At 41.5% G+C, this 15550-nt stretch overlaps 1 protein-coding gene across 1 annotated transcript in view; it reads left to right on the top strand.

Moving 5' to 3' along the window:
* LOC114433266 (protein kinase C-binding protein NELL1-like) overlaps positions 1-15550 on the top strand; it is a 201504-nt gene that overhangs the window by 161779 nt on the left and 24175 nt on the right. The window contains exon 15 of the mRNA XM_028401745.1: positions 10858-10953. Within this exon, the coding sequence (XP_028257546.1) occupies positions 10858-10953 (96 nt within the window). The remainder of the gene's footprint in view (positions 1-10857; positions 10954-15550) is intronic.

The following is a 15550-nucleotide window of genomic DNA, read 5'->3' as shown; positions in this document are numbered from 1 at the left end:
AGACTTACATACTTCTTTGTATAGAACAGAAAAAGAATGAAGATGGCTGGTGAGGCTACTCCTCCTACAGTATGTCCATGTAATGTCACTTTATTTGCAACTCCACCATGACAGTCTAGCTCTGGGCTGTGGAGGCCCACAGGTGCAACAATGAAGGGATTAATCAGGCTTTGTGATCAAATACCTGCTGCTTCTGCCCTTAAACCCCCTACAATGAAATGTTTGGCACATATGACTGTGTAACCATTTTCCTTAATGTTCATCAGCGCCTGCTGCTTGAGCTGTATTATATAAAAAACATGACTTTAATTAACTGAAGGTTACATAAAAAGCTCATTGTATAAGCATTATAAAAGTAAATGACTAGAGTACAAGGCCAACAGGGAGAGTGATTGGCATGAAGTAATTTGCTACAAATAAATAAATAAATACATACATAATAATAATAATAAGTTAAATAGTCTGAATTGGTTGTGTTGAAGTGACACTTTTCACCACATGCATGTTTATTCCCCTTTATGAGAACAAGTGTACAACGCAGGATATGAGTGTCGCTCATAAATAATGCATTCATGTATCCGTTGATCAAGTTGTGCTTATCAGCTCATGTTAGGCTAAATTCCTTCAGATGCCTTCAGGAGAACAAAGCAAATTTACTTCAGAACCACATGTGCTACCCCTCAGTGTTCTCTGGATTATACTGAATCAAATTTGCTGCTTGTAATAATAACATGAAGACATTTTTCCTGGTACATAACTGTGCAGTAAAACAAACACAGACAGGTTTTTTTTTTCTTCTGGGACTGAAAAACACAAAGCTCATAGGCTCAAGGCTCCAAAACACTTTAGTTCAGATCTGCAGGCCCTGACTGATTTATGGCAGGCCTCAGGCTCCACACACAAATAACAGATATGCAAGTACAGGAAATACCTCACAGGGATATACCATGAGCCTCAAAGCTGTGTAGACCAACAATGTTCATTCATAATAGTAATCCTGTTTATTATTAAGTTGTAGTAGTTGAAACACTGGGTGTAAAAACATTTCAATCAGGAGAGACAAAGATGATTAGATGAGAAAAATTTTTATTGAAGTACAATGAATGAATGAAATGTGCTTTGGTGTTCTAGACCCCGACGTGATGACCAACATCCAAAAGGGGGGAAAGGACAGGAGATGAAACAGGAATCCCCCCGGGTCTACACCTGGTGGTGGTGGTGAAGGAGCTGGCGAGCAGGAGATAAGAGGGCTTGCGCTGGTGGAGCTTGGGGTGGAGGAGGGTTGCCGAAATCGCGTCTGAAAGACAGCTGGAGAGGAGACGGAAAACTTTTAAATGATTTTTGCTGAGCTGTGATTGGACAGGAGAGGGACGGCTCGACCGCTGATTGGAGGGGGAGTTCCTCTATATTAACCACCTGATTTAAGTGGGAGGCAGAGAGAGAGAAGAGGGGCGAGGGAGAAGGAGAGATAAAGTGTGAGGAGGATGAAAAGGGAGGAGGCGGTTGGAAGACTGATGAAAATGTGAGGATAGTCTTCCTGATTGAACTTGCATTTTTGATGATCACAGCCTGTGGATCATACGCCTCTGTATACAGTAAATGTACATGTATTCAATTAAGAATTTAATATACATTGAAACATAAAGTGATAACATCAAGTGCATTATTATGTACTTACTGAGATATGAGCCTAGCTTACTAAGTCACACTTTGCGTGTTGACAAACTGAAGGAAGTGAAGAAGCATCCGTCTTCTGAGCAGAAGACATGACATGTTTCTGTTCTCTTCACCCGCCCTTTAATACCAGCTCCTGCTCCACCTGAAGAGTCTTCCACTATAGCACGAGGCGCACATATCTAAATCAGCATCTCATCCGCAGCCTGTTTTAATGCAGATTCCTCAGCTGTCACTTCAATCCTCCCGCTCCTCCTCTTTCTTCTCTTATCATCTGTCTATTTCTCACCACTCATTCATCCTCTGCCTGTCAGGATGACAGGTCTGCTACTCCGAGTCATTTTGAAGACTGTTCAGTATCTCGATGGAGAATGGCTCTTTCCTGTAGTGTGGAGTGGTAAAATTAGCTAACATATATTTTTTTTTCCTGATCAATTATGGATTGAAGGCAGTAGGTGGAGCTAGTGGTTGTCGTTTTGTTCGGAATCTGTCAGTAATCTGTCAACATGTTTTAAACACAATCTGCTTCATAAATTAAAACCTGACTCTGTACATAATCCAGATTCCAGCAGCATGGGTCAGGGGTAATTCCACCAGACTTCATCTTATCAGTAAGCAGAACAGCAGGGGAGAGAAAAGGTGGAGTAAACAGTGGCGTCAGCGGCCTACCTGCATGTGTCGGTAATGGATTTGGATAGAGGGAGTCGCTCATCCTGCCCACGCTGCCGCCCTCTGTTATGAAAGCTCCTCACATCCAGCTGCCAAGGGCGTAGCCGCTCCTCCCCCCCTCCTCTTCCTCGCCACTCTGATAGGTTCATGCCCCCGCGACTCTTTGGCAGATGAAAATAGATAAAATCATCCAGACGTGGCGTGAACAGCCAGTTAATGTTTACCACACACACACATTCAGTTGAAAACGAGGCAGCGGGATTAGTATATGTGTTTTATTTATTCTGTTTTTATTGATTTTATTGCATAAATCATGATCATTTGTCTCGACTTCTGCCAGATTTCTGTCCAACTATTTTTGTACTTTGACATGTAAAACTGTGTCACTCCATAATAGACATGTGTTGTAGCAATGTGTTGTAGTAAAGGTTCTTCTTTGGACCTCCAGTCTAAATGTGACGGCCACTGAGCTCCTTCTTCTTCTTCTTAGAGAAGAGTTAAGTACTCTGATGCTGACATTTTCTTGCACTTTCTGTGTGTATCAGATGGGGACTTATCCATGACACCAGTTGTAGTAAAGCCCCCTCAACTAACACAACTGTTAGTTGAGTTGTCTAAAGACAGGCTGAGTGTGGTCTGTTACAACCTGCATCAGTACATCCATCCATCCATCCATTTTCAACCGCATATCCGGGGCCAGGTTGCAGGGGCAGCAGTCTAAGCAGTGAGGCCCAGACTTTTCTCTCACCAGACACTTCTTCTAGCTCTTCCAAGGGAATCCTGAGGTCTTCCCAAGCCAGCTGAGAGACATAGTCTCAGTACATCTGGAGCTAAAGACAATCAAATGAGAGCTGTATACACTTTAGTATAAACTTTAGTTTATGTCTTTCTACTTCAGGTCACTGATCATGTTAACACACTAACTAACTGTTGTTTGGAGTCAGTTTGTGTCTTCACCAGGACAACGTAACATGAGGTTGATCTTTCAGGTCTTGAAAACGGGACATGAGACAGGAATGGAATTTTTTATGCCGTACCTTAACCAGTAGTTATATTATGCCGAATCCGACCTCTGTTAAAAACTCAACTTAAGTGTGGGTGGGGCTTGAATCTCAGACTTCTGTGTGAGTCTGTCACATTGCACACCCATGTCATCCCCAACCTAACTCCTTATTTGGTCCCACGATCAGATGACGGCGAGCGACACGAACATGTGTTCATATGTTCCATTAGCATAAATGCAACCATGTGGATGTATTAGTGACCAAATGGGGCCTTTTTCCTCTTGAGGGCGTGTTGGTTTGCCATTCTCAGATGATGTCCATGATGGGATTAACATTCAGATCATATATCTTCTTACTCCATTTTCCATAGTCATGGCATGCTTACGTTCTTTAATCTAAATACGAGCAGGAGTGTGATATAAAGCTAAATGCAAATCTTTTAAGGCAGCCTCTCACTTCTGGATATTTATAAAAGTGTGACTTCAGATTAGGATTATTATGGAATAGGCTTTTAAAAGATCAGTCTAACTCTCGGGACAGTGATTCTCTCATTTTTAACTGGCACTAAGCAGAGCTGCGTGTGTGGCAATGATAACTGTGTACACAAGTATATATGTGTGTGTGTGTGTTTTTTTTCTCGGCCTGCAGTGTAATGAATACACAGTGCTTTGAATGCTTTTAAAGAGAAACGGAGGATCCCCGGGGGGCCATTTGAACACTGACAGGTGTTCTACATCTACAAAATGCAGCGTAGAAAAAAGAAAATCAGGCTGACAGCTTCCTCATGTTTTTCAGTGTCTCCAACATAAACTAATGGCACCTCAGTCCTCTGCTGCCATCTGGATATGAAAGCAACATCTCAAACTGACTTTGCATACATGCCCACAGTCATCACTGGTAGGCAGTGTTTAATTAAAGCTCTCATAGGTGATGGCTGACAGGATACAGAACTTAAAGGCCACACATGTATTATTGAACCTTTTATAAAAACGTTCAAGATTTAAATTTGGGATTGGCCTTTTGTGGAAGAACAATGAAAATCTTCCAGGGATTGCTTTGTAATTTGTGGTCTTGTTCTTGCAGCCCTCCGTCCTTGAGCTGTTTGAAATGTGTGGAGGCTCAGGCCGCAGTGAGAAATCTCCACAAGCACCTGGTGAAATTAATTATAGTGTCAGCAGTATTGATCAACCACCCTTTCAGCCCTCTGCAGATACATTATGGCAGTAAAAATCTTCCTTAATGCGTCTTTAATCCATGCCGACTGCCTGGCCTGAGTCCTTATTGTCTTGTAAGTGCAGTCGTTATCTGTGATGTTCGGTAAATGCCCAACAGAGAGAACAGCCAAGGGTGAACTACCTTCACTTTGATGTGTAACAAAGTGAGGCATTTGTATGAGTAAATGGGTTGGCATTAATTCTTTCTCAGCTGCGTTTTTTTTTTTCTTCTTCTTTTTTTTGGCCTGTTCAGCTTTTCCTTGCTGGCTGACAGTGGACTTCTACTTATGCATTTAAGCCTGCTGCTGTGCGTTTATTAACAGGAAAGCTGGGCAGAGATGAGATACTGCAGCAAGAGAAGGAAAAAGGGAGGAGGAGGAGGAGGAGGAGGCTTGTTTTTTTCTGCTGAGATCAGGTTTGTAAGAGAGAGTTTAGATGTTTAGCATCCTTTATCTAGATCCCCCTCTGTTCCCCCTGTCAGAACTAATGGATGGTGTTTTCAGGAGAGCTATGTGGTGTGTTTTATTGCACACCCTCTGTTCCCAGTCTTGATATAAGCATCTGTTGGAGGATATAATTTGATTTAAAGGCTGTGTTAATAGAATGTTGGCCACTAGGAGGCAGTAAGCCTGCAAAACAAGCTAAAGGAAAAACAAACTTCTATCAAGATGTGGAATGACGTTATCACTCCTGTAACAAATGGCTCGTCTCAGTGTGGAAGGAGTGGATCTGCTCCCAGCTTCTTGTGGATTTTGCATCTTTTCACCTGATATCAGAGAGTTAGGCTGCTCACTTTGGTTGAATGAGTTTGCGAAGTTGTCGTTTTTTCCCCCCTAAAAATTCCAAGCATACCAAAATATATTGGTTTTTAAACCATATATGAATGTCCTCCTATAACTTGGTCAGACAGATCTGCTGCAGGAACAAAAAAGTGATATATTTGCCCGCCATAACAGACAAAGTGGTTAGGCCCATAATTATACATGATTTTAAGTCATAATATAATTAAATAGTGAGATATAAAATCATCTAATTATCACAAAAAGACCAAAACTATTTTTATACCAGGGTGTAAACATGTTTATTTCTGCTGTATATCTGGACATTTTAACCTGGAGGTCCATAGGGATGGAGTCATTTTTGATACACGCCCCTGTAGGTCGTGGGGGGAGCTGCATTTTTTTTAAACACTTAATTCTTCTCTTAACCCTGGAGGTTGCTGCTTGGTAAGATTAAGATTAAGATTAGGAATTACTTTATTAATCCCCAAACGGAAATTAGGTTGTAGTAGCAGCAGTTTACATCAAAGTACAATAAATACAATACAAACAGAAGACTTTTATATATACACACACATAGCAGCAGACATGAACATAAATACACACTTAATGTAACTAAAGAAAAACCTAAGATCTCCCCAGGATGTTAAGTCTACTCATGCTCTTCTTGTAAACACCCAGGAGCTTATAAGATGTGACTATTTCCACATTTTTTCCAGTAATGCAGCCTGGGGAGGGTGGGGACTTACACCTACTGAGGTCCACCACCATCCCCTACATCTTAGCCACATTCAGCTGCAGGTGATTCTCCCCACACCACCTGACAAAACACTCTGCTGGATGCTTACATCAAGACAGAGCATGTACATGAAGTGGTGAGCAGTAATGCTTTTAAACTGCTGCTGTGCATTTATTACCAAGGAAGCTGGACAGATATGAGACAATTCAGCAAGTGAAAGGGGTCCATAGCCTTTGGTGTGGTTTTGGTTCAGTATGCTTTCTCCCCCAGAATGAAAACACAGGGTTAGGGTTAGGCCTTTGTTCCTTTTGTTTTGGAGAGAGCACCCTAAGGCTGCATGAATTGGGTTTTCCTAACTTCCTTCTGCCTTCACTGACCCACTGACTTGGCAGATAATACACTGTAGGTTCATTACCACTTTTCTGCCACATAAAGCAATTGTATTAATTGATCAAACTAATGTCAGAAGTATTAAACATTGAATTTTGAACTCACAGGAACTGAATTTCCAGTTATAGCTGAGATCATTATCAGGAGGCTACAGTGCTACACATTAGCGAGCTGTGATGTTCTCCATTGGGCACTTATTAGTTCAATTCTTCTATAAACCTACTTGTATTCATGGAATATTCTCTATCTCTCGCAGTGATATTCCTGCTTTTAATTCTGAGATGGGTCCTTGGACACCCAACGACCATGAATGTGGCTGTTAGCCACGGCACAGAGTGGAATGATTTCATTCTCACCACCCACTGGAAAGCAATCTAGGCCTGTAATGGGAAACTCAAATAGCAAATCTGTGGGTATAAGCATGTCTCGAGAAGGCACGAGTCAGCAACAGGGTCAGTTAAGCAGTGAGATAGTGTGGCTGGAGGTCAAGGGGACTACATTGAAGGAGGGCAGTCGCCTCGACGCAGGCTATTTGTCGCTGTATAGCAAGGGGTTCTGGTAATGTAATGTGGAGAGGGCACAGGGGAGGAGCCGAGAAAAGAAATAGAAGGAAAAAAAAAGATTGTAGCATCAATAGCAACCATGGGGCCTCGGTGGAGAGGAGAGGCCACTTTCTACAGCTGCAGCACAATGAAATGGAATGCAATGCAACTATAAAGCTCTTCTTTGTGAACTCCACTCTTGTGTTTCCTGCTGTGTGTGTTGAACAGCAGCAACACTCCTCTCAGTCTTATTTGGGAAGGGAAAACTATCATGACCATACTTTATATGTATAGTCTGTGTTGAAAAGAAGTGCTCACAGTTGAAAACAACATGTACATGCTGCACTGTAGAGTCGCCGCTGATCCAACAAAGCTAGTGCAAAGAGGTCTGCAAGGACATGGTGGCTTTTTACATCATGGTGAAGAAGTGAGCCGCTGGATTCAATCATAGCAGAGAAAGGAAGCCTGGAGGAGGACGTCCATCCTGGAAGGCCGGTCACCGTCACCACACAGGAGACCACTGACAAGATCCATGACATGATCTTGACAGATTGATGAATGACACAGTGGTACACTGCCGCAGAGCTGGGTGTCTCTCAGGAACATGTCCATGCAGATTCAGCAGTCAAGAGACATTCTGCTTTTTTTATGTTGAGAGGTTTTCCAGACATTGTAGCCACAGATGAGAGCTGGGTCCAAAGATAAAGGACAAATCAGTGTGAGGTCTACATCAAGGGTTGTCCTCTGTTTTCTGGGATGCAAAGGGAGTGTTTCTAGTGCACTAGCTAAGAGGGGACTGAAATGCTGAGGGACCATGAGAGAAATGTAAGAATACTGCAGCCCTATAAGGCAGTAGTAGTGATGGCTGCCATCTAAAAAGGTGAATATGAACTTGTCCAAAACCCACCCAGTTGGCAACCTTTGACTCCAACCTATTCTCCAATATGAAAAAGAAGCACATTGATCATCATGTCGTTGCTGCCATATTCTCTTTCCCTGGCTACTGCCGCATGCCATTGGCGTTCCCAGACCGGCCAAGAGATGCCATCCCTGTGTCCTGGGTCAGTTCCAGGGCTTCCTCACTAAGAAGGTTCCCAGGAGGCCTTCTAACCAGATGCCCCAACCTCCTTAACTGCCACGTCTCAATGTGAAGGAGCAGCAACTTTACTCCGAGCTTCTCCCAGTTTTCTAAGCCCCTTACCCTGTCTCTAAGGGAGAGTCTGTGGAGCCAGGTCTGCAAGAGGGGCATGGTTGTGTACCTCTGATTAGTTATACAATGAGGTGTGAGGAGTCAGGAATAAATAACTTTGCACAACTGAACATGGTGGCTTCAGTTTAGGCAGGAAAACCATTGCCCTCAGCTCCCCCACCGCCAGTGAAGCCCCTAATCTTTGGAAGTCATTAGTTCCATAGGCGGGCGGCATTATGCTGATGGTGGTGAAATGATAATTAGAGCTGGAGATAGATTGAGTCAATATAAGTGTAATTAATTTTTACGTGTGAGGTTTATTAGTACAAAGGCAATCAAGCTCCTAATGAGGGCCTGGTAGAACTTTTTGAAATAGTGGAACCAGTCAGATTAATAACTCTAATAGCTTCTGGCATGGGACTCAGATTTTATTTATTGCACTGCATTTGTTTGTATATTTAGCCTTTTTTTTCCGTCTAATAGCAGAGTGATCATTTATGGTGACAAATGATCTTTCCTTGGATTCATAAACCAAATGGAGACAAGCTGCTGCACATAGATTACACAGTGATATAACATTCAAATGTATGGGACTATAAATAGATTTTTTCAGCCCATTAAGGCTCATCTTTTAAATCATGTCATTAATTAAGCTTAGAAATACTCAAGTAATTTCTCTTTAATGAACTCACTCAATTAAGTCTGCCCTCTTTTTGGTTTAATCTTCTTCGCTTTAAGCACTAGCTTCTCTTTCTCGCTGTCTGGCCTCACTCTCTCGCTCTTGCTTCTGGTTCGGTGGAGCACATTTCTCTCGACCTGCCTCGCCTCCTTTGTGTGTTTGTTCTCTGCCATGCTGATGCCGTGTAAGCTAATCACAGCCATTTGCTGCTGGTAGCAGGCTTGCAGTGCACTCAGCCTGTCTGCACACACACAGGCTCACAATGATGAGATTTTCAAATGACTGCTAAATGAGCTGCAAGTGAAGAGTCACCTCATGAATTATCAACATTTTTTCTGAATTTGGAATAAATCAGAGGGTTATTCTGGAGATAATTTTGACATGTCAAATTTCTTTTAATCAATATTTGAATAGTTTTAAACACAGACTTACGGTCCTGTGGTCAAATCTGTCTGTAGTAGTGAAAAGTAAAAAAAAAACGTGTGATGGGCTTTGTTATATAAATCTTTGATGGTATTTCTAATATATTTTGACCACATTTACCTACATTTTCTTCACAGGCTGGACTGACTCTCCCTTAGAGATAGGGTGAGAGGCTCAGTCAGATTGGTGTAGAGTTGCTCTGCCTTAGTATTAGGGGAAGCCAGTTGAGGTGGCTTGGGTGGTGTTGATGGTGGGGTGTTTTGGGTATGTCCTACCTTGAGGAGGTATCGGGGGACATGCCTGGGACACCTCGATATCCTGGAAGACAGCAGATGGATGGTTTTAACACTGTACCAAACATCACCCCCATCCCGTTTTCACTCATGGTTGGGGTTAAGCATTAAAACATGCTGCTTTAACATAAAAAGTGCATAAAGCTGTAGGTAGAGACTGTGGATTATATTTTGCGCTGGCTGTAACAAACATGAATTGTGTCAATCTACATAAAATAATACATTAAACAATTACATGGAATGAAACAAGTACATCTGCACGGATGAATGTGCACATAGATACATGACTATGTCACATTATCATGTGAAATTTGAATAATAGTCTGTGTTCCCATTTCACATTACATGTAGTAATTTAAACCATTCAGGGTGAAAAAGCATGATTAAAGCAGCTTTAAAACCACAACAGCTATCACTCTGCCTTTTTACCAGCTACCATGTTAGAAAGCGAACATTGTTAAGTCTGAGCTGGTTTATTTAAAGCCATGTAGGTGATATTTGTCTGCTCAAACGTAACCAGATTTCAAATACTAGTGATACTAGAGGTCAGAAGTGTTTGTTTGTCACTTTTTTGGAACATGTGGATCATGGTTGCTGCAATACTGGCATTTTATGACATTTCTAAGAAGCAATGAGCAAGAAGTCCTTGAACGTGTCTTTCATCAGCGACTGAATGTGTGTGTTAATGGGAGCCTTTGTAAAGGGCCGGCACCTGTTATCAGGAGAGACAGGCTAAAAACAGTCCACTTAGAGTCAAGTCTGAGTGTCCACTGTAAGATCTTTAAGAGCAGCTTTTAGAAAAGATAAAGATTAAAAAAAATAGGATTTTACAGAATCAACCTGACCATAGTCTGAACTGTACAACAACTGAGTCATAAAAAAATTTTTTTAGCCATTGTTGATTTGATTTGCACCCAGTGTTCCTGCTAAGATCACTGTCACTGGAATTTAACATAACTGTTGTTTTTAAAGGGACAGCACTTACAGCACTTTTTTCTTTCACATGCTAACAGACACACAGCAACATAAAAACACCATTTATAGCCCCATGTGAATGCCAAAAAGTGTCACTGTTCCTCCCAGCATGGTTACAGTCCTTTTAAAAATAGTCAGGGGAACTACTTTGCACCTCGTAATACCTTCACCAAGTCTTAAACGGCAGGAATTCAAAGAGGTTTTTTTTGTGCTGCTGCTTTTTCTTTGAAGTCCAGGACATGAAGAAACTTGAAATCACAGCATTGTCCCTGTCTGTCTCTTTTTAGCCTTCTGTGAAGAGGGATGCCGCAGCGGAGGGACCTGTGTGTCTCCTAATACGTGTGTCTGTCCTTCAGGATTTACAGGACGCCGATGTGAGACAGGTAAGACCTGAGGACACTCGTCCTCTTCTCTCTGCTCTTCCTTTTCTTTGTATTAGTTTTCTCTTCATTCTTCTGTCTTTTTGCTGCTTTGCTTATTTTCCTCTGCAACCCTTCTCCCCCCTCATTTCTCTATACTCATTTTCTCCTTACATTTCTTATCTCATCCCTTTCATTGCTCCTTCAATCCTCCTTTCCCTCCTTTCCTTCCCTCCTTTCCTCTCTCCTCAGTTGTCCCTCCCACCCTCACCCCTCCCTTCCCCTTCCATTTCCTTGTTTATTACCTTCAGTCTCTGAGGTCTAATTTTACAGAAGGGATCAAGCAGCTCTCATACAATGCTACATTGACAGTTTTGCTATTTACAGCATGTTGCTATGGTTACCGCTTAGACATATATATGTTCACATTTATTCAAGATATATGGGCATGCTGTTTTTGTGTGGGTTCACAAAATCGCATGTCAAATCCATCAGACTAAATTAAAGCATAATAATTTTACCTTTATATTATTTTATAATTGAATGACTTCTAATCAAAGTTGTGACATTTTAGCAATTCAGTTTGGTACAGACGTGCAACATGAATTATCTGAGTAACAATAATAGACTGTACATAAACATGGACCACTAGACAGCTCCCTCAAAATAAGGTTCTCCCCCCATATTAGTGGATAAACCAAACTAAAAACAAAAATTGCTCCTCACACTTTTCCAGCTATTGCTTATATCTTGTATCTCAGTCACATTGATCTGTGTTCATTCTTCTTTACATTCATACTTAAGTTATTATTGATCAAAAAAGGGAGAAGCAACATCTTAGTCAGCCTTAAACTGAGAAACCGAGCTACACAAAGACCTAAAGGAGTGTGCTTGACACAGACGTAGGTGGGTGTTTGGGTAGAACAGCGACAAAGCAGCTTTACCTCTTGACCTCAGACTCTGATTCTAAGCCTTTGTTCCAACATGGCGGAGCCCGTAAGATGTTTTAACCTCACTTTTGTACAAAACGGAGGCAGAACCAGGCGGCCTTATCTTTATGTAAGGTCTGTGGTATGAACATGTGTAGGATAACAAGTACAGCAATACATCTGCAAACTCCTGCTTTTCCTTGAGTCACTTTAGAGAGCTGATGGGGGGAGTACAACATTATGCAGAGAGGAAAATAAAGTGTTCAGTCGAGGAGCAGATGAGGTGCAGAGAGCAGATCTCCCATAATAGGGAGGAAAACATGGACTAACATGTCATCCCACTAATGAGGTTCCTCTCTCTGGCTGCTGCCTGAGGCACCTGCACATGTGATGCAGTGTAAAATGACTTTGTCTCTCTGTGCCAAAATCTGTGTCTGTCTCTGGATGTTGAACAAATTCTCTCTACATGTATAACTCAGCGACCTATGCACATTTCTTGGCAGACAAATATGTATTTTTATCATTTTTATCAACACCTAAAATGTTCTCTTTCGTTCTTGAGCCTAGGACTACTATCTGTTTAGCTCTAAAAGTAATCTTCTTATTGATTTTATTTCCTTATTTATTTACAGTGATCCCAAAATACTATGAGCTTGTTTAAGTAATACAAAATTAACAACAAAAGAAGGGTAACATGGAGATAATATGCTTCCTTGTCCTGAAAGCTGTCTGGGCTGGAGTTTCCCTTGAAGACTTGCCTTGGGCAACGTGTATGAGCCGTGCAGAGGGTTTTTATTTCAGCTCTGTGCATGTCATGTCTGTCGCCGTACTTCACTCTCAGTCTGCCTCTCCATCTGTTGAACCTTCTCTTACTGTCTGTCTCTCATGTACATCTGTCCCTCCTCCACCTCCTTCCCTCCTGCCCTTCCCTCCTGTGCCACAAACCCATCACTTCTCTGTAATGTATGCTGTAGCTGAATGAGAGGTTGAGAGCATATAACTACAAAGCCGACGGGAACAGAGCCGTTCTTATCGCTGATCTTTTCATCCTCTCCCGCGTTGATCCGTTCCTCGGGGTTCCCTGTCTTCCTCCTGTGGGTTTACCAGCCACCGCAGATCCACTGCTGGATCCCGGTGATTTATTTTCTGAAAGGCTTTGCTCCTGGAGAATCAAAAAGGGAACAGCTGACCTGGCTGTGAACTCCCAGTTCAAACATACGCTGCTTCTTTGTCAAAGCAGACGATGTTAAGTACATAATGTAAGAGACAGTGTGTGTGTGTGTGTGTAGCTGACTCATTTTAAAACAAGATGACTTCACTGTGACCGTTCAGGATGTCAGAGCAGGAGCGGTTGCAGGATTTTGCTTCTTGCTGTCATCCAGGTGCCTTTAAGCCAAACTGTAGTGATCATTGGAGCATAAAGGATCTCCACATCTCCACAAAAGACCTCTGAATCACTGTGAATGTGATTCAGAGGTCTTTTGAGTGTCCCTGAATCTAAACCTACAAATTAAAGGTGCAAGTGGAGATGATCAGCCCCCTCACACCACTTGCACTCTGCCATCCTCACCAGGAAAACATGACACAAGCTTAATATTTCACGTTTTTAAAACCAGATGTGTGCATTTTGTAGCTTTAATTATAGGCAGTCAGAAAGAAGAAGACCATGCAGAGGATGTAGGTGTAAAGTGGAAGAAGAGCCGGCCACATGAGTGATGGTGGCGTCACTGCAGTTTCTTTGGAACAGTTTTTAGAGGCAAAACATCCCCTAAAATCTCCTCTCTTCTCTCATCTGTATTTTTACTACCACTGCCGAACATAATCGGCGTACTCTGCTGGTCAGCAAGCAGCTCTGGTCTGTGATCACAAAAGTCTCCTTTAATCCAGCCTGCAGTTTTAAATTTCAAACACATTTGCTGGTCAGTAAGCAACAAACATGAACTGGTGCCTGTCTGAGGACACATTACTGTAAATGCCCCTCGTGCTGCCTCTCATGAGTAGGTTAGTAGGGCTGGGATCAGTGTAATTATGTAAAGCTCAGCGGGCTGGAGGATTCGACAGAAAGCTCTGGGATTATTTAAACTATGCGTGGATTTATTCGATGTTTCCTTTGTGAGCAGAAACTCACTGCTCTACAGAGTTTGGACATGAAAATTTACAGACGGGGCAGAAGCAAAGCCTTGCTTACTGTTTGCATTGTTAGGGAAAGAAACAGAAGGAAATGTTGAAGTGCTGTCCGGCTTCCTGTCCTTCCTGCTGCTGTAACAAAGATTGATGGAGTGTGTGCTCTAGTGTACTTTACCTCATACCACAGGAAGGTCATCTGTCCACTTCACCTTCACAAAGAATGGAAAGCTGCTCACACACGCTAATACTGGCCTGTACGCACATTGAGGCTAACAAATAGCTTCATAAGACTATCAAACATCTGGAATTATTGAGTGTGTGCTAAAGAAATCAGGTTTTATTATGGCTAAATAAAAAGGTCTTACTAGGTGGGTGATTGATGGGGTCTTACTCTGCTTATAAAAGGAGTCCTGCGGGCTTATGTTTATAGCTGCTGCTGTGAATCAGACAGGGTTTTTATGAAAAAATATGTATAAAACCATCTTAAACAGTGGCTCTTATATAATTCTGTCCATGCTGTCGTAAGAACTTCTGGTCAGAGAACAGTGAAGTGTAACTCCGACATGAATCTCCTGTGAGCAGTCATTGTCCTCTAAAAGATGATGTTTGGTTGCCTTGGCCTTTTCTTTACCAGCAGGCTGAAATTGTTCTTTTATTAGGCAGAGTAATAAACTGTATGATGTATATGACACAGAAGGTTGTCCTCCATCTTTCATAGTATATTAGATTACAGGCCCATTGGAATGACATGGCATTTTTTTTCTTCTTCTGTTTATACTTTCACCACCAAAAAAGTTAGATTTAGGGATTAAAGTATGGATTTTTTTAACAGAAATACATCATATGTGGGGGTTGCCATGGTTACAACATCTTCTAAATTACATAATATAGCATATATTCCTGCAGCAAAAGGACCCATCGGACTACTCTTTATTATTAAAAGCTGATGATGACACTTGCTAACCTTACTGGATTATAAATTCAGATTTAAAGCAATACATCTCTCACATGAGTAATACTTACATTGAATCTTCAAAACTGAAGCTTGAAAGAGAATGACAGCTGCACAGTCACTGTGTTGTGTACAAGTGTATTAAACAGGAAATGATAGCTCAGGGTTTTCCTTCTTACTCCTTATGAAGAGAGAGGCTCAGTTCACCAAAGCTGCCAAATATGTAAATTAATGAGTTCAGTTAATGACAAAAAATAAAACTATAAATTGAAACTATAAACTAAAGACAGCTTTACATCCACTGTAGATGAGCCACATATCAAAGACTTTTTTCTTGTTTTAATTTATGATGAAAGCAATTTAGGGAGTAAAGTAGTTTTGGAGGCACTATGTATTTGTGTGGAATTCATTATAATAGATGAATAATACAACCATTGTCCATTGTTTTCCTGTATAAACCATTGTTTCCTGTTTTTAACCCTTTGCGATCACTTAAAAAAAAAACAAACAAAGGTTAGTAAAACTTATTTAATATGCTGATAAAGCATCAGCCTCTATATGTTAGAAGCATTTTGGCTTCACACTATCATTAATAATTGTGACATCATCTATT

This window comes from Parambassis ranga, chromosome 3 (genome assembly GCF_900634625.1).
Source record: "Parambassis ranga chromosome 3, fParRan2.1, whole genome shotgun sequence".
NCBI lineage: Eukaryota > Metazoa > Chordata > Actinopteri > Ambassidae > Parambassis > Parambassis ranga.
Note: the sequence above shows the minus strand (reverse complement) of the source record. Positions and strands in the feature narration are given on the sequence as shown.